We start from the raw sequence: 22,263 nt of genomic DNA, 5'->3' as shown, positions 1-22,263 counted from the left end.
AATGTCATCTGGTCAATCTCAAATGTGTCCTTGTGGAGCAGATACGCTTGTAAGTAATCACATCAAAAACAGCAAACTTAAAAACTTTTTGCTGTCTCATAATTTACAATCACCATTGAAAAAGCAGTAGTAATGAGAGTCTGGCCCATCCAGGTGAGGCTTATATCACCTGCATTGAGAGTCCGTCTTTGACATCTCACAGAAAACGAATGCATCTCTGAAGTTATCATATCAACATGGGTGAGATAAGACAACAACAAAATCAGCCTGTCATTATTTCCTTTGCAGAATGCGTCCTTTCAGTGAAATAACCGTTGAAGCTGAAAGGAACATTCTTGTTATTCTCACATCTCATGTCAGAAGCCATCATTTTTCATCACAACTTTCCAGTAGAGTAACTCGACCCACATTAATGCCACAGTGATTGGCTGATTCAAGGGATTAGGGGACTTCGTCAACACCGCTGTGTATTCTATACTGATGGTGAACAGTTTTTCAGTTCATTGTGTGATGTTTATAAGCAGCCTGGAGGAGCCAAACTATGACAATAGTATATACTATAGTATATACATATAATATATACTATACAATATGATGAAAAGATCAACCTGAATCTGTTAGCATCACGGGGTCACACATATATGTGACATTGTGATGAACACACACCTAAACTACTGATAAAAAGTTTACTTTAGATCAAACATCTTTGATAACATCTAGCTTTTGTTCCTGTGCAGACTAAATGCACTTATGGTGATGCACTTAGAGTCAGACAAAATGTCTGCTAAATGCACGTCATGTAAACAAATCTGACTTGTGTATTCAACAAAGCACAATTAATCTTTCCAGCCGAAGATGTCCTGCTCATTCACACAGAAAGCACTCCACTCTTCAGCAAACACTGGACTTACTAGAGTATTTAAACCAAAATACTGTGTAAAATGGACTTCATGTACTTAATGAAGAGAAGAGTCCACAAAGAGGTCGTATACAAAAGGAACTCCCACAGACTTCAGTCTCACTCTTCAGCCGCTTACGCTAGTGGATATTACACAAGATGTGCCACATTTTGCAATATGCAATGAGCTCTACAAACTCAACAGAACAGCAGATCTATCTAACTGTTTGAGCCATTTCTGATATTGCCAAAAAGGATGAAATAGTTTGAATGTTGCCACGCTTGACCACCACAGTTGCCCCTACTTGCTTGTTTATCCTCAACATTGAGAGGTCAAAACCTACTGCATGTCAATAGGATGCAGGATTACTAAAATTGGAAAAAACTAAACCTCAACGATAAAATAAGACACTTAATCTATGAATAAAGGTGTGTTGTAGGTCACTGCTATTGGAGTATATTTCTCTTCAGGAATATATATTTTCCCCTTTACACTGAGGACCCTTGCTGGTCACTGATAGACATTACATCAATGTAAAGCAGAGGAAGTGTTGTTAACAAGAGCAAACAGTGAAAAGAAAAACCTTACCAGTTTCAAGTTCCAAATACTCTTTTATTAAATTGATATTTTAGTATACAGTGGAAAAAAACTGTTTTTTTTTGCAACAAGACACAATTTTGTGTCTCAATGTTTAACATGAAAGAACAGTCTATCATAGAAAAGACAGTGAGCAGATCACAGTTCTTTAGTGTTAATATTCTCTATTTTCTCCAACACATGTAAAACCTATCAATAACCTAAACCTACCAACCGGCTGGAAAGCCTTTTAATTGGCTTTCCAGAGATCGCTGAATCATTGTATTCAAGGCCATCGTCCATTTGCCATGCAAGCAGAGCTGGGTATGGTTAGGTTGCGGCGACACGTCACGTCTGTAAGACAACAAAAACCCTCCGACTCCCTTTTCTCCGCAGGAAATAAAAACATCAAACTATATTGCCAGTACAGGAGTTTCATCAAAACTACAAATTTCACCTCAACAGGTTTTTAGAGAGTTGTTTATGTGCAAAGCAAATAAAGCAAAGTGTAATCTAATCAAATAAGACCCACACAGATAACATGTATCCAGTCGTGATGGAAAACAAATGCATAATCCTAGTACAGACTGGCAAGGCCTCGGATGAGAAAAGGTAACTAAGGCAAATGCAGTGGTGCACATACAGTATAAGAGACATGCACACATGATCACAGAGGACAACACAAACCACCTCTGGGCTCAATATTTACATCTAATCAATCAAATCAGGTTGTGTGGCTGCTCTTGTGTGCACACATCGTCGGCTTGTACTTTAAGTACTTTAATGTTAAGAAGGTGCAGGCATTTGGTAAGACTGACATTCAAAAGGGAAAAAATTAAATAGTTGCAAATATTGAAGAACTCCCTACTACCAAACTCTTTTTTCCAGTACAGTTCAATTATTCGTAAATATGTCTATCTATATAATTGTAAATGTATTATATTACAGGTTTTTATACGCCGTTTTATCACTATAATCTGTACCCCACCACCCCTCTAACAGGTCTGACATGCGTCACCATGGGTTTTTTCACGAGGGCTCATACAGTACACATTTTTTCTGATATGGATAAACCTTGAAGTGTAAGGAGTGTTTAAAAACGTCCTTTCTACTGGAACAAAACTGCATGACCGAGCAAGACACAGAAAATATGGTGTCAATCTGTCCTTCATACCTTTATGTAAAAATTAAATAAATTGCAGGGTATTGGAGCCTCGTCTTGGAAACGATCTCGAGCCTTTGTTAGTGTGAAAGCCAGCTCCCCATCAAACTGGGCCAGCCAGTCTGGCTTGTTTGACTCGTCTCAGACTGATCTTTGTCACTCAGACCAAAGCAAAGCATGTGGAAAGTAGAATCAAGGCTTGTACTGTAAATATTCACTCCCCCACCCCATCCAAAAAAAAACAAAACCTGGGAGATGCAACAATTCAAATCTAAGTTTGGATATATTTTACATTACATAGACAAACTGGAAAAGATAAGTCAGTGTGACCTTAAAGAGGAGTGAACAGGAGTCAAAACCCACATGATTGTATGTAAGAATATATATTATGTGCCCGAAAGAAATGAAAATCATATGGTACTCACTGGTACTGCCAATAGAAATGAGATTTCTGCTAACTGCCAAGGTCATGTTTATATAAATGAGGTAAGAATACACACGTGTATGTTTAATATCTATGTAAGATTACTTCACCGTGGAAGGGAGAGAACTATCCGAATCATTTCCAGTTCTGAGCTGCGTAGATGGCAGCACATGCCTGTGTGTGTGTGTGTGTGTGTATGTATATATATATATGTGTGTGCCTGTGTAAAGACCAGGGGTAAAGCAATTAGGTCTTCTTCTTCAGCTCCTCAAACCGCCGCGTTAAGTCGTCAAAGTCGATGTCATCTGAGGTGGTGGTGTTTCTGCCGAAGGAGGTTGTGGGAAGTGTGTCGGGAACAGAAGGGAGTTCTGGGAGGGCGTTGTTGTCAAATAGCTGAGATGAAGGGCCAGGACCTGAGAATAATATATGGTAATATATTGAATTGAAAAGCCTAATAGCGTATTCCTGTCTGTCACAGTCTTACATTGTTGTCCAAAAATCAACACGTACACCATCCTGCTGCAGTAAATAATCACCAAAGCACCAAATCTTCCTTTATTTTTTATTAGTTTTAACAACAAGACTATATATAGCTCTATATATATACTATATATATCGCCAGAGGGAATAAATGGAATTATGGTTGAAGTTTTTTTTTTTGATTTCTTGACAGTAAGAAAAATATAGAATAAAAATACAAACGGACTGTTGCCAATTGTTGGCAGAACTCACCTACGGCCTGGGAAGGAACAGAAGGTGTGTCAGTTAGGTCATCAATCTGTAACACAGGGAAAATGTGTAATGTGTCATGTCATCTTCATATTGAAATAAAATAATATTATATGTTTTAGTGTTGAAAAAGAATTAATAATTATGTTAAAAAATGCATAAGTAAAAACAAACAGTAAGAAAATTAAATAAAAAGGGAAAACTGCAGGGTTTTTGAGAAAGCATCACCTTTAAGTGTGTGACAGAAAAACAGACCTGAGGACTTAGCTAGCCTCAGCTCTCTCTAAAACGCACTTGACACTAATCTGCCCCACTCAGCGCAAATGATCAAGTCAAGTTAGTAGTTAGTGAAGTATTAGCACTTCATGCGGACGAAGCAGAATCTGGGCCTACTCTGAGAAATGGTGCAAAAAAAGTAAAAGACAGGCAAAACTGCAAGCGAGCTAAATGAACTGCTCTTCCCTGAATGATGCCCTGCCCTGTCCGTCTGTCCATCTGTGGGAATGGGTAGGGGGCATGGATGGGAGGGGTTCAGTCACTTACAGACTCGTATGTGGGGGGACAAGAGGGCAGCTGAGGGGGCTGCCCTCCTCCCATGGGGTGCTGGAAGTTGTTGTAGGTTCCAACGGGATTGTCAAACGGTCCCTGGAGGAAAACAACAGTCAGGTGTTAGCCTGAGGGAGGCAGCAGACTACTGTTACTTTATAATTCTCATTTAAAGAAAGGATAACAAAGTACAATTGTCTTCAGACCATACATTTTGGGTGCAATGATTGCTGGTAAAAGTACATATTTCTTACATCGCCACACAGTCATATCATCACAATGACCGACTTCAAAAGTTTAAAAAAATGGGCCAAAATGTTACATTTACTTCAGAATAAAATGGACCGTATTTTAATTCAAATCACAAAACAATGAATCACTGAAGATAATCCACAGACCTCTTTGCAGGGAGCTGTAGTAGGAAACGTTTCAGAAGAAAATACAAAAAACTGGCCACAGTGATTTCTATGGACTACTTTGAGTCACATGGACATTACTTATGAAAAAACATGTTGAGCTTTTCAGAGGGAAATGCACTCCATATTTGGTTGAAAGGACAATATAGACTGTGATTGAAGATTTCATCCAAGTCACCCATTCCTACTCCACAAGTTTTGTATCACCAAATGCATAACTCACAACAAAATCATAAAGAATATGGTCTATAAAAATAATCTCTTACGGTTCCTTTAGGAGTCGGATAGTTGAAAGCTGTTGGCATAGGCATAGGCATAGGCATGGGCATACCCATGGGCATACCCATGGGCATAGCACCAGGAGGAACAGTGAAACCACCACCTCCACCTCCACCTCCACCTCCTCCACCTCCTCCACCACCTCCTCCTCCTCCAGACTTCTTGTCAGTGTCCACATCAATCAGGTCTGCCTCCTCTCCAAGACACACCTCGGGCTGTCCGGAGACAGGAGTGGATGAGCAAGTAAATAAACACAATGCATGATTTCATCCTTCATAGTGAGTGATGACAGATTCTTTAATGCTCACCCGGACCATGGCGTCAGGTTCATATGGCACATTATAGTTCTTGGCGATCTCTATCAGGTATCGCTCCACCAAGATCTTGGGAGGGGCCTCCACACCCAGTTTGTGCATCAGCTATAAAACATATCAGATATTTGATTAGAAGTTTCTAAGCTAAAGGTGCGTGCATTCTTGAACAGACTTGTGGGCAGTCAGTGGAAAAAAATTGCCTACCCTATCGTTGACTGTGCCAATCTGGTTTGTCCTGCACAGCTTGCCGTACTCCTTGCTATATTTGGCACATAGCTGCTCAGATACCTGATAGAAGCATTTAGAGATAGGTTTATATCAACAAATAGGAATACATTGGCAGAACTTTTTAAATATTGTTTGCAATGCCTCCAGCACCATGCTACATCTAGACAGTACTTACATTTTTTAGTTCAGATACCTCTGCCTGGAGACGAGGCGCTGCCCAGATGAGGGTGGACACTGCCTCCTGTAAGCCTGGCTCCAGTTCCCTAATTGGTAAAACATAAACGGGGTTAAAAGAAAGGGCCATAATGATAGCCAGCGAGAAAGTTAATAAAGTGAAACCCACACATTGCCCATGGTACGTTCAATAAAAGGTGGTATTGGTGCACCTAGTTGACTAGTTACTCACTTCATAGACTGAATGAGGCCAAAGCGAGTCAGCAGCAGGTCACAGTAGAGCTCCAGGATCTCCATGGCTTCCACCAGATAGTCTTCTCTGATAATGTGCTCCACACGGATACGAGCCCGCTCATCCTTTCCTGACGACAGGTAATCTGCGATCTCCTTCCTTGCCTTTTGAGCAAGCTCAGCTTAATTTTAAATTTGTCAATAAGGAGAGTGGGAAAAGGTAAACTATCATTACTTGGAAAAACAGACAAATGAACAAGAACCCACTGAGTCCACTTAGACTGTAGGGGGATAGGACCAGGGTTTAGAATTCAGCGTTGGACTTACTTTTCTTTTTCTCAAGGAGTTTGAGTCGATTAATGACCAGCCGGAGGTTGACTCTTAACCTCTCTGCTTTGAATCCTCCGCCCAGCATGATGACAGACTACCTATGAACAGGAGAGCATGAGAGGAACACATCACCCACGGAAGCAAAAACCCAAACCAGTCTATGGACTTCATCTAACCTCGCCCTCCTCACCTCTGATCCAGTGACTCAATTAATCATGTGAGCATGACCAACCAATCGCGAGAGAATGACTCCGCAGATTTAACTACTCCAAACAAATACAACACACACGAGAACATAAAGCCAGCTTGATAGCTAAACCTACGTAGTAATCAATAGACGTTTAACTGTTCAAAACAGTTAGCTTTAGCTTTAGCTTGACGCAACAGACACCGAAAGCGGCTAAGTTACGCCACGCTATTTTAGACTTTATCATCTTATCCATTTTATTTCTCAGATATTCGTCTATTTACTAAACAATACTATGATATACCCGTTTAGAAACACACCCCTGGGTATATGTTGCCAAATCTGATTTTTTTCGCTAGCCTTTGCTTTGTTAGCAGTCTGTTCTGTACTAGCTAACGTTACCTAGCCCTCGCTCAACGCTAGCAAAAACAAAACAAACTGATCAAACACACTCAAGTAGTTTGGAGAATGGGACACTTTTAAAGCGAGTAACAGTTAGTACAGATGCCATAACTTACCTGGAAATATTAGTCAAGCGTGTACACACCAACTTATTTGGGTTTCTGTCAGGTTTCCGTCTGTTTCGTCGCCCGGTTTACTTCCGTAATGATCTGTAGTGACGTCATGGGAGTAATAACTGGAGGGGGCGGGGTCTTCATACTTTCGGTCGAACAGCTCAACCACAGGTGTGACCCAACAAGTACACTGAAGTACTATTAATTGCTACAATGCTTAACCAGTAATACTTCAAACTTATGGTACTTTTTTTTTACTTTTACGGCATCATATTTCAGAGAGAAGTATTTCCCTTTGCATTGCACAAGGTGGCTATCCTACATGCAAAACATACACAAGGTGATGAATTAAGTTTAAATCCCATACAGTCTATGGTTCAAATTAGCTAGCAGTGTATCGACTAATTAGCTCAGGCCATTCACTCAAAACATCCTTAACTCCACCTCTACCTTCACATTCCATCATAAATTAATGTCATGGAGCTTCATGCTGGTTTTTCACGTTACCATACCACTACCCTCATTCCCACCATAACAAAATATTAAAATTTATTTTAAACGTATTTTAAGCTGATATTACACATATTTAATTTTTTGTACATGTACTTGTATATACTGTATTTGTATACGTAACTGTATATATTCCTTATAAATATAATGTAGTTTTCCTTTTTTTTCGGGGTTCTAATTCTATTCAGTATCTTCTACTGTATTGTTTAACTTTATATTATATTCTAATTAAATATTTGAAAGTGGGCTTTTTTACATCAATGCTACACATTTTTGTGTTTTGTTACTTTAATAAGCTACAAAATATACTGTAAATATTGTGCCTTTTATTCCACTTCATTTATTTAACAGCCTCAGTTACTGGATACTTGACAAAGACTTTACGTACAAAACATATAATCATAAAAGGAACAGTATAAAATTAACTCCACCTCGACTAGCTTTAACAACTGTTTACATGTTTATTATCCTGTAATAATAATCCGATAATATATCTTTAAAAATATATAACTCGGAGAGGGTCTGTATAGTTCATTATTTACTTTTGATACTTTCACCACTAATGCTTCTTTACTTATACTTAGGGACAACTCTGACCGCAGAACTTGTAATAGACTTTTTTTTTTACATGGTTAAATTACTTTTACTTTATGTTAAATGTCCAAATAATCTTACATCAAAAGGTAGTTAGTTGTTGCAGGCAACATTAGACGTTGAAAGAAACCATTCTTTACAATGTCTGCTTTGCATTCTTACACTTAAATGATGGTACAATTTGATACTAGATACATTTTACTGTGACTATCTTAGTTCGACTGAGGCAGGGAAGACTATTAGGAGAGTATTACTGCCTTAGGGTATTTGTTCATACCTTTACTTTTGAGACGCGACAACTTATACCATCTCTCAGTGTGAAGTTATACTTGTTCCAGATTAATGTGTTCTCTGATGTTTAGTGGCTTCAATTAACAGCCACTAAAAAGGGCTGATCTAGAGCAGCCCAATACACACTTACTATCTTAGATTGTTACGGCGAGATGTTTGAGGTAACGATCGGATCTTTAGGTTTTCGCCAACTATGCGCTCAGACAATATAAACATGTAGGCCTACATATACCTTGTGATTTTTTGCAATGTATGTGTATATTTAAAATTTTCAGAGCAAACAAAATAAATACGAGTAAACCTTCACATAGGCTCTGTACATTCATCTTTCCACAAAGTAAAGTGCTCCAATATTTTCATGTGAATGAACATTTATTATTAGTTGAAAATGCTTTACTCATTGCCAAACAAACAACTGGGCTCTCCGTTTATTTTAATGGAAATGGAAATCTTTAACAAGGACTTTCAGATTTAAATTTCAGCTTTCTCATATAAAAAAAAAAAAAAGAAAAAAAGAAAAAAAAAAAAAGAATCTGTACAATAAAACGTTGATCTTCCACAACAAACCATCACAGTTGTTATAACTTGAGTTTGCTGACAGACACCTCTTTCTGTTTCTTCTTCTTTGAAGACTGGTCCTTTGCACTTTTGATCTGACTCTTAACCTGGTCCTGCAGCTCAGAGAAGAAGGCTTGAGAGGACCGCAGAGCCTTGTCCTTCCCCTCGTCCTGAAACAGAACACCATGTTTATTGAGTCACCTCAGGAACATACTGTTTTATTTATTAGCTAAGAATTCATGTAATGGTTATTTTGGCATTAAGATGTGATGTGCCTGGATAGTGTAAGCAGACATATGAAACTAACACATAAGCACAAGTACCACTACTATAATGTAAAAGTCAGTTATTCAGATAAAAGCGCACAAATTAAAATACCCGTTATGCAGCTAAATGGCTTTCATCAGTGATACATTACGACATCTAATATTATGCGATTGCTTTTACTGATTCTTTTTGATACGTCTCAATGTTGTCGCTGGTCAAAAGGCAGTTCATTGTAATTATTTTCTATACTTCTGGGTAGATGATCTGTAACAATGCATCATATTTGATATTGTTCATAAGTTTTGTGTGTAAAATCTTAGTAATAAAGTAACTAGTGACTTTCAAATGAGGTGGAGTAAAAAGTACAATATTTTCTCTGTGATGTATAGAATTAGAATTAGCATAAATTCAGAATGCTGAAATGAAGTACAAGTACCTCAAAAGCGCTAAATGGATACTGACTACATGAGAGAAGCCACTCACCTTGAGTATCCTAGCTTTGCCTCCTTTTGTGAGTTTCTTCAGGTTTTCTGTGACTTCGGCCTTTGACAGCTTTCTGTTCTCTCCAGTTCCACTGGCCTCTTTAAGTTTCTGCCTCTTTTCTTTGGCCTTGATGTTTAGACGCTTAACCGCCTTCTTGTGGCGTCTGTCGCGCTTCTTGTCTGTTGACGTCTTCTCAGTATCACCCAGAATGTCTCCGGCTTTGTTCTTCTCCTTTGGTTAGAGCAGAGCATCGTTAAAACACGCTGTGTAACTAACTATACCAAGATAAAAATGAATGTTTGAAAATTAATTGATGACATACTTTGATTTCTTCTGGTGCGAGCAGCGTAGCATCACTAGCGCTGACTGGAGCCACCTCCTCCATTGTGACAGACGGCAGGTTAGACACCACTTTGACCTCGGGAACGGGCTGTGGACAAAGGGCACCATGAATGCAGGGTTTCAAACACTGCACTGGCTCGCTGTTTTTGTCAAAATAATCTGTTTACATTTACTATTTATTAGGGATGCACCGATATGGGGCCGATACTGACTCAGGTAGCTGGATCGGTGACAAGGAGGTTGATCTATACATGGAATTCTATGTTTACATACTACATACATTATATATTGGAATTTAAAATTTGTGTGTAAGTTTTGACCAATTTATTGCTAAATTTAATAAAATTTAATAGTAATTCCTTTTAAATTTAGAAGATTTTTTTTTTACCAATTTGCTGGTGTGCGATTTATTATTTTAATATATAACAAGTCAGTAAGTTTATATCTTTATATTTATTAGAAAACAATGTTTAACTCAAGCCTGATAATAAGAGAGCCATAAGAGAAAGATCTCAGTCACTTCCCCGCAGTGAGAACTTCAGCTTATTAATGACACACTGGTATCAGATAAGCACTGAGTGTAGGCTGATACCTCAAGTCCAGGTATTGAGACTGAAAAAGTGGGATCGGTGCATCCCTACAATTCATTTCTATTACATTTCATTTACAAAACACATGTTTTTTTTAAGGGGATGGCATGCTATATATTTACGTATTATGTCTCAAAACTTTGAATGCATTAAGAACCACAGAAGATGTCACAAGCCAGAGTTAGATCTAAGGTAAACATCCTACACATTAGGTGTTTGCTTAATAAGGCTTTCTGTGCTGACACTTTAACTTCTACAACTTTCAGAAACCTTCCGAATAACAATAAATTTGAATATTTTAGGAATATATGGGCAAAACTTACTGGTTTGGGTGTGAAGTGGAAGTTGGAGAGAGCATCCAACTTTAGGAAGAGTGTGTCCATAAGCTTCTGAACTTCGACATGAGCTGGGTTTTCCTCCTCCTCTGTCTTTTGCTGAAATCAGAAAGATAGAGAGAGAAAGGATGCAGCACAGGTTCATCTGTGTTGGAACAGCAGTGAAAGCAAGATAAAAGTCAAACCTGATTCTGCTTGAGGTATTCCTGCTCATAGATCTCTGCTAGACTCTGCTTGCTCTTCTCATGGTCCAACGTTAGCCTCTTCTTGTATTCAAACACCTCCTCTTTGGGTTTCTCTTTGCGGACCACATCATCAAACGCCTTACAGAAACACAAGTCAAAGGCACTGGGTTATAATCTATTATTACATTTGTTTCAGATATTAAATAATATATAAAAGACACAAGTCATGGTGACTAACCTGGTCTTTAATTCTCTGTTTGATGATGTCTTCAAGCTGTAGTGTGGTTTCCTCTGTGATACCAGGGGCTACAAGACCAAAGAAGAAAAGAAATCCTCACTATTTTAATAACCTTAATTCAACAACATAAAAATAACCCCAGTGTGAATAATTGTATAAATCTGCGAGTCACTCACCCATCCTGCCGGTCTGCTCAAACTCCACATCTTCCTCCAGCATGCTGTTTTCTGGACGAGTCTGTGCGGTAACCTCTCCTGACAACTGCCACGGCTTCGCTTCTAAAGCGGCTTTCTCCAACTCATCTATCTTCTCTGACATCTGCAGGTTAGAGAAACAAAAATGATATAATAAACGCCAGAAAGACAGAAAGACAGAAAGAAAGAGAGAAAGAGCTCAACCACCATCTTGGGAACAATTTAAAATTGTTGAAAAGATACTTCTCATATCAGATCAGCCTTGAAAATAACAATTCCTCATCAACAAAAGCAGGTAAAAAACCAGTAACTATCTGACAGACACTCCCTCCTGATATGTTAAAGTTTCAGTGACGCCCGCAGCTTGAACGAATACATGAATGTCCAGCAAACGTTTCACAAACAAATAATTCACATCATTAATATATCTTGTGAGGCAAACAATATCCACTGAGAATGTGCACGTGCATGTTTGAATGACCTATCGCAGTCAACGAAATTGAGCCTGGTTCAACCTTTTTGCTTGATGACCGTTTTGCCAGAGCCATCTCTCTGTGTCGCTGGACTGGCCTCTTTTAAATAAATGAGAGGGCTGCGCCTTATCAGAGACCTACGGTCGGTCTGAACACAGCCTTGGTCGAAGGTCGACTGGTTTACACCGATTAAGCAGCTAAAGCTGGATATCAAACTTCAATGCTTTTCAGGTACCAACAGAAATGTGTTTTGTGTCGGAATAAAAAGTCAAGACCCGACATTTGCCATCAAATGTCTGATCAGAACCGTAGTCATCTTCCTCTCATTGATTGATAATTATTTCCTGATTTAAGCATTAATTCTACATTTAGTTTAGGTTCTTGTGTAGCTGCTGCTTGTTAGAGAACTGCGGCTTATTTTCCTGAACAGAAAAAACTTTTGTTTATTGCTCACTGTGAGGAATAAAGTATTGTTTGGGTATTGAACTCTTTTTTGGCACAATGGCCAGGCCTTCAAGCAGCACTGTTGCAGTGATACATTTATGGTCTACAGTCAGTGTAAAACTCACCCACTAAATTATGAGTCTTGCGCCACATTTAAGGCTCACTGACTAGCAACTCAAATTGGCAAAATTTTAAACCTGATTACCTTTTCTTGCCGTTTTTCAAATGATGACTTTGATTCAGATTTTGCTGAGCTTGGAGCTTTTCCTCCAAAAATGTCCTCCACGTCCTCTCCCTCGCTGTCCTCGTCCTCAGAGAGGTTAAACGTGACTTTCTTATGAGATGTTTGGGTCTCTTCATCCCTGGCAAAGGATAGACACAAACATGCTGGAATCAACCACACATGCTTCTCTCACACATAATTATACGCATTACATAATTTCAATCACACTTACTCATCGTCACCCTCCTCTTCACCATCATAATTATCAGCCTCGTCATACATTTCTTCTCCACCTTCTTCCCGGCTTCTATCCATGCTGTCACCCTCGCCATCCGACTGGTCATCTGCTTTAGCTGGTTCACCAGCCACAGCATCAAAGAAGTCCTTGTACTTGAGATTCCTTGAGCTCTTGACCTAAAATGTAAACAGTAATACATGAGTTTTCTGTATTCTGAACCGTCAGGACACAATAGAATCTGTGAGAAAAGTGATAAAACACATACAGTGATTTTCTTTTTCTTTTGGGTGGAAAGTATTTCCTCTAAGTCGAGATCGTCGTCTTCATCGGAGGGCAGGTCCTGAAAATAGTCAAGCTCATCTTCGTTCTCGTCTTCCTTTCCTTCTCGCTTGTCCATATCATCCAGAAAGGACTCCATCTGCGACAGTTTGAAGAACGTATCATCAACCTCAGAGGGAACCACCTTTGTTTTGGAGCCTTTCCTTCCAACCTCCTGCTTCTGTTTCTCTCGTTTCTCCAGAGCGTCCACATCAAAATCTAAATCAGAGTCTTCATCAGTGTAGTCCTCTTCCCCATCCTCGGCAGCCTTTTTCTTTGACTGTCTGGGTGGTTCCTCCTCTTCTTCATCAGTCTCTACTTCTGCCTCCACAATATTCTCCTCCTCCTCCTCCTCTACCAGCACTGTTAATGTCTCATCTGACAAAGCCTCATCAGCTGCATTTTTAAAGAGTTTCATTACAGCGTTGTTCTGTAGCTCCAGCTCTTGCCAGATCTGCTCTTCATCAAAGTTTTCCACCACCAGCTGAGCCAACGGGCTGCCTTTATAATCTGCAGGCTCCTCAGCTTTGTGGAGGTCATACAACATCTTAGTGATAGAGGTAAAGTCTGCTGCCACGCCATCTTGAAGGCTGAAAAAGTGGAAACACAGTCAGTATGGCAGGTCTGGTGTATTATTAGAAGCAATAGGGTGTTTTTTAGTTGTATTTGTCCAAAAGACAGGAAGTCTGATGTGTGCATGGCGATGCTAGGGTTTGTACAAGTACTCAACGCATCGTTGTCTTTCAATACATCATGTATGACAATCACGTGCAGCATTTCATTTGACTGTACTGATTGTTTCTTTGGGTGCTGTTAATGTGGTAACGTCGGCTGTCCACTGTCTAATATATCAGTGAAGTCATGTTTGTAGTAAACTGTCAGTCTAGATGCAGGCTGGTTGTTTTCTGTGGTTATTGATACATGGGATAATTTGATACCAACTTTTCTAATACCTTCCCAAAACCCCCTTATTAAGTATCAAAGCGGGTTAGCAGTGCATGCAGTTAGCTTTAGCTAACAGTTAGCTAGTTCAAACTCTTCTCTTCAAACACGCGTAAACAACATTTAACCACTTTTTCAACAACACAAACACACAGACAGCAAATACTTGCCTCAGAAAGTTCTCTGGCTGTGCTGTGGTGCTATTTATCGTCTTTACACACTCCTCCAGCACACTCAACATATCTCCACTGGCCATCGTTTCTCCCACATGCGTAGCCATCTGTGCCGCAGGTAAACAGGCTCACCGAGAAACTCTTCCGCTGCTGCTTTGGTTCCGACACACAAACATGGCGTCCGCAGTGCTCAAGGTTGCAGGTTGGTATACATCATTATTTTAAAACCAAACGCATACTTTTATCAGTTATTGGTTCGTCCTCAAATTATTTATTGGAAAACCTAAAAACAAGACTACAACATCATCAACGTCAGCTGCGTCACATAAAATTACTGTCCCTACTTACGTTACTTCATAGGTTTGTCTTGTTGCAATGATCGGGTAACGTTACATGACACTTTTTTGTGTTTTTTGTAAAACGACTGATATCTGAATACATGCTACGATAACTTTCGTACAGACTCTTATATTCTGCAATCTACAAACGTTTTTGTTTTTCAAGTGAGGTTTGAAAACTCTCTGAGACCCTAAAACGTAACATTTGACAAATGTCATAGCTGTTCGCTGTAATATTGCATAAGCTTAACTCCCTATTGGAGTGTTTGAATTGTGTTATAAACTACTGTATGTATCAGTCATCAAACGCATGCTATGCAGCCAGACTATATTCCAAACCACAGACCTTTATTTTGAAATCTAGTGGAGATTTCAAAGATACATAATGCCAGGCTGAATTTGAGGAAAGGTGTGAAATTATGCATGATTAATATTTCCATGTGATGGAATGTTGCAGCCATATAAATATGTCTTGGGTTTACTCTGAAAAATAGCCTACTGTCAGACAGTGTGGACTAAGACTAAGAGAGTTTTAGGACTATTGTTCCAAAACAATAGCCACAACTAATCTCATTATATTTGAATGTGTCTATTCAGTGGCAGGTCTTTCCAGATGTTCTCGTCTCACACTCCTGAGGACACGTTCAACAAAAGCACCCCTCCATCAGGGCCTTCCTGGGTCACTCTGGAAGCTTGGGAGGCTGAACCACATTGCCATCGCTGTCCCTGACATGGAGAAGGCCACGGCTCTGTATCGAGACGTGCTGGGGGCCACAGTGAGTGACCAGGTGCCCGTGCCCGAGCACGGCGTCTACACAGTGTTTGTGGAGCTCGGCAACACTAAGCTGGAGCTGCTCCATCCTCTGGGGGAGAAGAGCCCGATCGCTGGCTTCTTACAGAAGAACAAGTCTGGAGGGATGCACCACATTTGTATTGAGGTGAGACAGCATTGATAACTTGTCATAGGGATTACACTCAGTGGACACTTCATCAGGTACATGTGATCAGTATTATGTAGGACTCTAACTCTCCCTCAGTCAAGTTTGAATAGAATTGTATCTCTGCAAACATTCTTTTCTGTCATAGCAGAAGAAGCACAGGTATAACTAAAAAACACAGATCTGTTCCCTTTATGTGTGTAAGTGAGCCAGCACGCTCACTAGGCTTTTTTCATAGCAGACATTTTGACTTGTCATACTTGGAAAAGCTCAGGTGTTACAAAATTGATGGCTCATCAGTAAGCCGTGACAGTGAGCCGGCAATGCACAATAGCAGAATCCTGAAACCAAAGCATCTAGGTATGTGTTATTATGCCATCATTCATTTAATTTTTTGTACACATGTGCTTTTCCTCCAGTGACATGTCTGTTGAGTACCGAAAGTGAGTTCATTTGATGGACAGTGTCCAGGATTCTTTAGTTTTCTTGTAGAGTCATGAGTTTTTGCACCTGTCATTAAGATTTTTATGTTGTGCAGTAATTGTTTTGAAAATACTCCTGTCACATGTTGAAATGTCTTCTGTGAACAAGGCCAGAATGTCTGCCCTGAGAATGGTATTATGTTACAAAAACATAGCAGCACATGAACAACAAACATCCTGTACCACTTTATCACAAAGATGCTCTTTTGGGATCTGGAGTCTGGAGACACTGAACTCCAGCTTTAAGCTTTTGGTGGAAGACTTCCAGTGCTTTCATACCTGAAGTGTTTGGTGTGGTTTAGGGGAATATCGTGTATTTGCACATTTGGTTTGCTTCTTCCTCTGTAAAAGCTAAGCTAAACAATCAATCAATTATCTAATAGCAATTGATAGATGAACCAATGTTAGCTTAATACCCAATATAATTACTTGTGTATATGTTGACTGCTAAGTAATACGCATTACATAAATGTGTGCAGCAGTCATCCAGAAGTAGAAACAATATTACAGTTTGTCCACCAGAGAACACTGACAGGTTTGATTGATGACGTTAAGTGTCAAAATACTTTTTAACTGTCAATTATCAATGTTGGTGTCAGTCTCTAATTCATTATTATGGCAGTAAAGCTACCTTAAACAAAACAAACCACAGTTTGAACCTTATTTTTAACCACTAGGCCCTCTTTGTTACACCTTGGAAACCAATGCAGTACATTTTACAGTGCATTGAAGGTTATCAGTATGACAGTGAGTGTATCAGACTAGCCAACGTTAAAAAAAAGATTGAAGTTTTCCTGATGTTTGCAGGTAGACAACATTAGCGCTGCAATAGCGGACCTGAAAGCAAAGAACATCAGAACTCTGTCAGCAGAGCCCCGGATAGGTGCTCACGGGAAACCGGTGATGTTCCTCCATCCTAAAGACTGTGACGGTGTGCTGGTGGAGCTTGAAGAAGCCTGAACGCCTCAGTCTGGCAGGGAACGTGGGAGCTGTTGATTTACATTTACATATTCCAGAGTCAGTTTGCTAACAAATGTTGATTATGTAATATTGTTCTTTATAGAACTTTTGATCTCAAGCTGCCTCAAAGTTGTTCTTCACTTTTCTTTTGTGTTGGGAATAAATGATAGCGTGGTGTTCAGTGAACATCTATTTGCATTTGAGTTTGGACTTTGACTTGTCCTCACTCCACTATTCTACAACATACAGCAGGATGACTACATAGTCTCCAATAAAAACAACAACATCTGTGTCTTTAAGGTGAAACATGCTTCAGTTCAGAGTATATTTAGGAGTGCAGTACAGAAAAGTTGGCCAAATGTGTTTTTTCTTCATTAAAGTGGATTATTAATTTTTGATATTTAAAACTATATCACCACTAGAAGTGACACCATCACCAACAGTCTATATCTCTGAAAGAAAACAGATGTCTGTGATTACAAACTCATGTTGATGCAAGTCTACGCACAAACATTTCATCTACACCTGCTGTAAAACATTTGAGTTGGAAATCCCCTGATCACTTGATTCTAGACGGTGCATAGATATTGTAACTTTTAAAACTGGTCTTTGGTACCATCGGTTTGGGATCATAACAGTCTGTGAAACACTCAGACACAAGAGAGACAAGTGGCTATTTGCTAATGCCTTCAGACATGAACTTCAGATGATCATAATTAGTTTCACGTCCAGCTACTTATTTGGGCTTTTTGGTGTATATTTTCTAGACACCACAGGCTCTGAGGAAAACAGTAGTTATGTTCTTCACATTTAAGTAAACATTGTGATTATTTTCTCAACTACCAGTCTGTGGCGTCTCCTTCAACTACCACAATATTTAGCTGTCCATAAGTTCAAACACAATGCAAATAGGCAGATTTTTAAAAACATGTCATTTGCAATTAAAACATAACCTACAATAGAAGCTCACTGCCCAGTTCTGTTTTATCAGGTAATGGAAGAGAAACAGATCATTAGTACTATTTTTACCCCTTTCTGTCAGTGGACCAGTTTGTTTTTTTAGATACAGAGCTCAATTCTGGTTTCAACATTGAGACAACATAAGACTTCAGAATCCAGAGGGTTCATTTTATTTGGTTTGATGAACAGCTCCTGGCATAAAACACAGCAAACACATAGTAATGACGTAGGCAAAGCTGACAGCAGAGGGAGAAGTGGGCTTTGGATGCAATAGCTCACAGCTCAGGGATTAGTGAAGTAACTGTAATGCAGGGTAAATGGCAGTAACAACGCGAGTAATATAAGAGGTTTGAATTACTTGCCAGTACCATGCAGATGGCTTCATATTTTAAGAATGATTGAAAGCAAGATACAAATATACATATGTAGAAAGCGTTTGTCTATGTGATTTGGATGGATTTAGCTGCTTTCTTTGCACAGGGTGTGTTTGTCAAACAGGTACTCGGCCATGCCGTTCTGAGGAGCTCCCATGCGGCGCAGATTGGTCACCCAGTCTCCCAGCTCTTTGATGGACTTCACCTGCTCATCCAGATAGTGTGTCTCGATGAAATCACACAGCTGTATGAAAGAGAGTTAAACCACATGAGAGCTGGAACACACACACACACACACACACACACACACACACACACACACACACACACACACACACACACACACACACACACACACACACACACACACACACACACACACACACACACACACTGAATTTAACTGAAAGAACACCTAATATGGCACTATATCTCCGTTTTTTTATTTACCTGCTGAAATATTTTTAAATGAACATGAGTAAAGGTTACACATGAGTTGAATTGACACTTTTGTGATGATTCTATTCTGATGGTACAATCATATAGTGTTGTTTTGCATCCATTTAGTGTCCACTAGACTTGAAAGGACTGAATATTGATTAAAGGCTGCAGAATAGTACATTTGCTTAAAAACACCCGAGCTGCAGTGTGTAAATACCACATAGGCCACATTAAAGTCTGACAGATGTTTTTATCCGTTTTATTTTATACATTCTAAAACAGGCTAATACTTAAGGGTATGCGAAAGGTAACTGGATCCGTACGTGGATTGGCTAATCCACTCATTAATATGCTTGATAGCTATTTTAATTTTGAGAATTTGGGATTGGTGTTCTCTAGAACTTAAATGTTGACATGCACAAACAAAAAAAAAAAAATGTTTGTATGGTGCTTTGCGACCACTAAGCCACGATTCAATACTCACATGTGGGTCATTGTGATCGGAGCAGAGCTTGTGCAAGTCCAGCAGTGACTGGTTCACGCTCTTCTCAAGCTGCAGGGCACATTCAAGGGCCTCAATTCCACTGCCCCACTCGTCCCTCTCTGGCTTCTGCAATACAAAGCAGGTCGGGAGAACAGCGAGACACTTATTAATGAGAGGTGGAAGGCCAACGACCCGACCCAGACAACAAGCTGTCTGATTATCTCAGAGTGGGTTTTGCAGTTTAACGTTCGGCGGGTTGGGTTTTTTGTGTCGGTGAGAGATAAGCAGCGCAGCACTCGCACGCCCTTTGTATCTTTTTGGCCTTATGTTGCCCTCCTAACATGCGCTACATGATAGCCCAGGACAGGATGTTCACACCCAGTGCTTACGTTAAAAACACAAAACAAATGAACCGTCACAAAAACACATTAGATCAAATATGAGCTTGTACCTTGACATCTTGTAAGAAGATCCTCCCCCCCCTCTGGTTCTGTAGTTTCATGAGCTTCTCAGCATGCTCGCGCTCCTCGTGCGACTGATCACGGAAGAACTTGGCAAAGTTGTGCAATGCCTGATCATCCCGGTCAAAGTAGTATCCCTGTGAGGAGAAAAGAGGGGAATGTCTGTTTTAACACAAAAAAGGTCCTGAAATGTGGCTGAAGCGTAACACAGAAATACCTAGCTGCCAAAATAATTACACACAGCAGAGTTTAATATGCTAAAATTAAGCTTTAAATGAAGATAATATTCCAACGGCAGCTTCCATCCAACCCTACATTACGATTGGTAAAAACTGTACTTTAAGTGAAGCACTCAGGTAATGCCCTCCATGCCCGGTCTGTGTACATAATCTCTAAAAAGGGACTTCAACCGTTGTTTTGTTTCTCAGCCAGACGCCCATTTCACCTCTCCTCCATTTCATGAAACAGACACTCCTAGAAGCTCACTTACATGGTTGACAAGTTCTTTTTTAATTAACATGGCTGCTCTGATGGTGGCTTTTACACATCATGGCAGTGGACTACCTGACAACCATCATCATCACACTTGTCACAGCAGTTACAACCACAATAGTCTGGTTACAAGAATTAGAGTCACTTCTCGATAATAACGGATACTTTTATAACTGGTATACACAGTTCCTCTTATGCTTAGTACTAAGCGTCATCAGCTGCTCCACTCTGGGCTTTCCACTAATCTTTGTTAACTTTTTTTTATTGCCTGAACACTTCTTTATTGGACTCTCACCATAGACAGGTAGACATAGGAGGCATACAGCTCCAGGTTGATCTGCCTGTTGATTGCAGCCTCGCAGTCCTGGTGGAAGTTCTGTCTCACCTGGGAACTCATGGTTCTGAAACACAGCCAACAAAACAAGACTCAGAATGATACAACTCATAAGCATGTGTAACAATAGATACGTTTGATAGGTCGAATATGTCGTAATTAAAGATGAAATGACTAGTGTATTTTCACTCAATTAATGAGCATTTTGACAATCGGTCAATTGTGACAATTCTTCACAATAAAAATTTGTTTTTAACTTCGGTAAAAATGTGACTCAGTAGGCGCACTGCTATACATTTACTTTAAATACAAAAACTGTAGATCAACTTAAATGATTTTACCAAATATATCTATCTGTCGTTGTTTTGACCTGAACAAACATAGAAAAAAAATAATGATATGCCAATCGATGGGCCCAACCTTTATCAGAGGCACCATTCTCACAGAGCTCACCACACCACATAACTACCTCAGTATCACGAGGTTGGATTGACGCAGGTTCATTTTATGTAAGGGGAAATCTAGTCACAGAAATAAAACGTAATCGTCGGAATATCATATTCACGTTACAGTTGGTTTCTTTTAACAGCTATAATGTAGCAGAACGTCAAAAACATCGCGTGGACGTACGGATTAAGGGACGCTTGAAGTCATGTTTAACCGTTTAGTTGGTCATCATGTCCAATGTTGTTGTGCGCCATGCCTCGCGCTGAGAACATTAGCGTTAACGCTACGCAGAGGGAGGAGGACTGCGCCAAGGCCTCACTGGAGATAAACAACCAGTACTAACGTTACTCTGCTGAACCCACATTCACGTAGACGTCGGTGTAGGTCCGTCAGCGACAGGAACATATACAAACGAGAAGACACAAAGCGTAGAGATGAATTCTTACCAATTTTCAGTGTCAGGTCTTCTTGTGAGGAGGTCGAACAACTGTCCCGAGTGTCTTGCGTTGCCGTTGACTAAACAAACAGTTAGCTAGCTAGCGAGCGAGCTGAACGTGTTCAGGATATCTTAGCTGTTGTTGTTTCAAGGTAAAATTAATTTGAGTAGTTATCAATTGTGGTGTGAGCGATCAAAGCGATTATTTGTGTCTGAAGACAGTTGAAAGGTTGCCGTTCAAGCACTGTTGAAGCAGGTAACCTTCACTGTCCGCTGACGAGACGACCGACTGATAAGCAGATGGTATGGACCGTGACGTAACTGCCCGGAAAAGGGAGGGGCCACGGAGGCAGTACCGCGAGCTGCCCCGCCATTCGTGTATTTACCTTGTACTGAAGTTCAGAGAATGGTTCAGTGGTGGCAAAGTACATTTACTGAAGTACAATTTTGTGGTGCTTGAATATACATATTTCATATTGTATGCTACTGTATACATTCTACTACACCAGTCTTGGTGGAAAGTAACTACTAAAGTACAATTTAAACTTTATTTGAGTAGTTTTCTCTTACTTTATACTTCTACTCAAATACAGAGGAAGATATTGTACTTTTTACTCCAATTCATGGATTTTAATATTTTAGTTATGGTTACTTTGCAGATTAAGATTATGAATACAAAATAAGCAACTAGAAAAGCTTCACTTTACA

At 39.7% G+C, this 22,263-nt stretch overlaps 4 protein-coding genes across 4 annotated transcripts; 1 reads left to right on the top strand and 3 right to left on the bottom strand.

Annotated features, from left to right (window-relative positions):
- Positions 1 to 1,490: 1,490 nt before the first annotated feature.
- On the bottom strand, positions 1,491 to 7,106 carry ist1 (IST1 factor associated with ESCRT-III). Its single transcript, XM_068712806.1, has 10 exons — positions 7,014 to 7,106; positions 6,306 to 6,406; positions 5,980 to 6,160; positions 5,749 to 5,836; positions 5,550 to 5,633; positions 5,340 to 5,450; positions 5,019 to 5,246; positions 4,334 to 4,435; positions 3,794 to 3,839; positions 1,491 to 3,474 (listed from the first exon to the last, which is right to left on the bottom strand). The coding sequence occupies exons 2-10, from the start codon at positions 6,391 to 6,393 to the stop codon at positions 3,308 to 3,310; spliced, it is 1,095 nt and encodes a 364-aa protein (XP_068568907.1). The 5' UTR covers positions 6,394 to 6,406; positions 7,014 to 7,106; the 3' UTR covers positions 1,491 to 3,307.
- A 1,725-nt stretch (positions 7,107 to 8,831) lies between these two features.
- On the bottom strand, positions 8,832 to 14,537 carry mphosph10 (M-phase phosphoprotein 10 (U3 small nucleolar ribonucleoprotein)). Its single transcript, XM_068712803.1, has 11 exons — positions 14,406 to 14,537; positions 13,241 to 13,883; positions 12,970 to 13,151; positions 12,720 to 12,876; positions 11,580 to 11,721; positions 11,404 to 11,471; positions 11,166 to 11,303; positions 10,969 to 11,079; positions 10,036 to 10,143; positions 9,714 to 9,944; positions 8,832 to 9,133 (listed from the first exon to the last, which is right to left on the bottom strand). Exons 1-11 carry the CDS (start codon positions 14,513 to 14,515, stop codon positions 8,984 to 8,986), a joined length of 2,040 nt encoding a protein of 679 aa, XP_068568904.1. The 5' UTR covers positions 14,516 to 14,537; the 3' UTR covers positions 8,832 to 8,983.
- mcee (methylmalonyl CoA epimerase) lies at positions 14,516 to 17,329 on the top strand. The gene is made up of 3 exons (XM_068712805.1): positions 14,516 to 14,610; positions 15,344 to 15,684; positions 16,974 to 17,329. The coding sequence occupies exons 1-3, from the start codon at positions 14,583 to 14,585 to the stop codon at positions 17,124 to 17,126; spliced, it is 522 nt and encodes a 173-aa protein (XP_068568906.1). The 5' UTR covers positions 14,516 to 14,582; the 3' UTR covers positions 17,127 to 17,329.
- A 904-nt stretch (positions 17,330 to 18,233) lies between these two features.
- On the bottom strand, positions 18,234 to 21,866 carry LOC137874210 (ferritin, heavy subunit). The gene is made up of 5 exons (XM_068712804.1): positions 21,566 to 21,866; positions 20,634 to 20,739; positions 19,837 to 19,983; positions 19,386 to 19,511; positions 18,234 to 18,704 (listed from the first exon to the last, which is right to left on the bottom strand). The coding sequence occupies exons 2-5, from the start codon at positions 20,733 to 20,735 to the stop codon at positions 18,546 to 18,548; spliced, it is 534 nt and encodes a 177-aa protein (XP_068568905.1). The 5' UTR covers positions 20,736 to 20,739; positions 21,566 to 21,866; the 3' UTR covers positions 18,234 to 18,545.
- Positions 21,867 to 22,263: the final 397 nt, after the last annotated feature.

The sequence above is a fragment of the Cebidichthys violaceus genome, unplaced genomic scaffold (assembly GCF_023349555.1).
Source record: "Cebidichthys violaceus isolate CVI_PGR_0920_01 unplaced genomic scaffold, fCebVio1.0.p SCAF_174, whole genome shotgun sequence".
Taxonomy (NCBI): domain Eukaryota; kingdom Metazoa; phylum Chordata; class Actinopteri; order Perciformes; family Stichaeidae; genus Cebidichthys; species Cebidichthys violaceus.
The sequence above is the reverse complement of the archived record's forward strand: the minus strand, read 5'-3'. Positions and strand labels throughout refer to the sequence as shown.

Excerpts from the sequence above, each read along its gene's own strand:
- ist1 (XM_068712806.1), bottom strand. The coding sequence starts at position 6,393 with ATGCTGGGCGGAGGATTCAAAGCAGAGAGGTTAAGAGTCAACCTCCGG. Across the intron at positions 5,837-5,979 it reads GGCCTCATTCAGTCTATGAA|GGAACTGGAGCCAGGCTTAC; the intron begins GTGAGTAACTAG and ends TTTACCAATTAG. Across the intron at positions 5,247-5,339 it reads AACCTGACGCCATGGTCCGG|CCCGAGGTGTGTCTTGGAGA; the intron begins GTGAGCATTAAA and ends GTCTCCGGACAG.
- mphosph10 (XM_068712803.1), bottom strand. The coding sequence starts at position 14,515 with ATGGCTACGCATGTGGGAGAAACGATGGCCAGTGGAGATATGTTGAGT. Across the intron at positions 13,884-14,405 it reads CAGCCAGAGAACTTTCTGAG|CCTTCAAGATGGCGTGGCAG; the intron begins GCAAGTATTTGC and ends CCACTTTTTCAG. Across the intron at positions 9,945-10,035 it reads TCGCACCAGAAGAAATCAAA|GAGAAGAACAAAGCCGGAGA; the intron begins GTATGTCATCAA and ends CTCTAACCAAAG.
- mcee (XM_068712805.1), top strand. The coding sequence starts at position 14,583 with ATGGCGTCCGCAGTGCTCAAGGTTGCAG. Across the intron at positions 14,611-15,343 it reads CGCAGTGCTCAAGGTTGCAG|TGGCAGGTCTTTCCAGATGT; the intron begins GTTGGTATACAT and ends GTGTCTATTCAG. Across the intron at positions 15,685-16,973 it reads TGCACCACATTTGTATTGAG|GTAGACAACATTAGCGCTGC; the intron begins GTGAGACAGCAT and ends TGATGTTTGCAG.
- LOC137874210 (XM_068712804.1), bottom strand. The coding sequence starts at position 20,735 with ATGAGTTCCCAGGTGAGACAGAACTTCCACCAGGACTGCGAGGCTGCA. Across the intron at positions 19,512-19,836 it reads TCTTCTTACAAGATGTCAAG|AAGCCAGAGAGGGACGAGTG; the intron begins GTACAAGCTCAT and ends TTTGTATTGCAG. Across the intron at positions 18,705-19,385 it reads CCGATCACAATGACCCACAT|CTGTGTGATTTCATCGAGAC; the intron begins GTGAGTATTGAA and ends TCTTTCATACAG.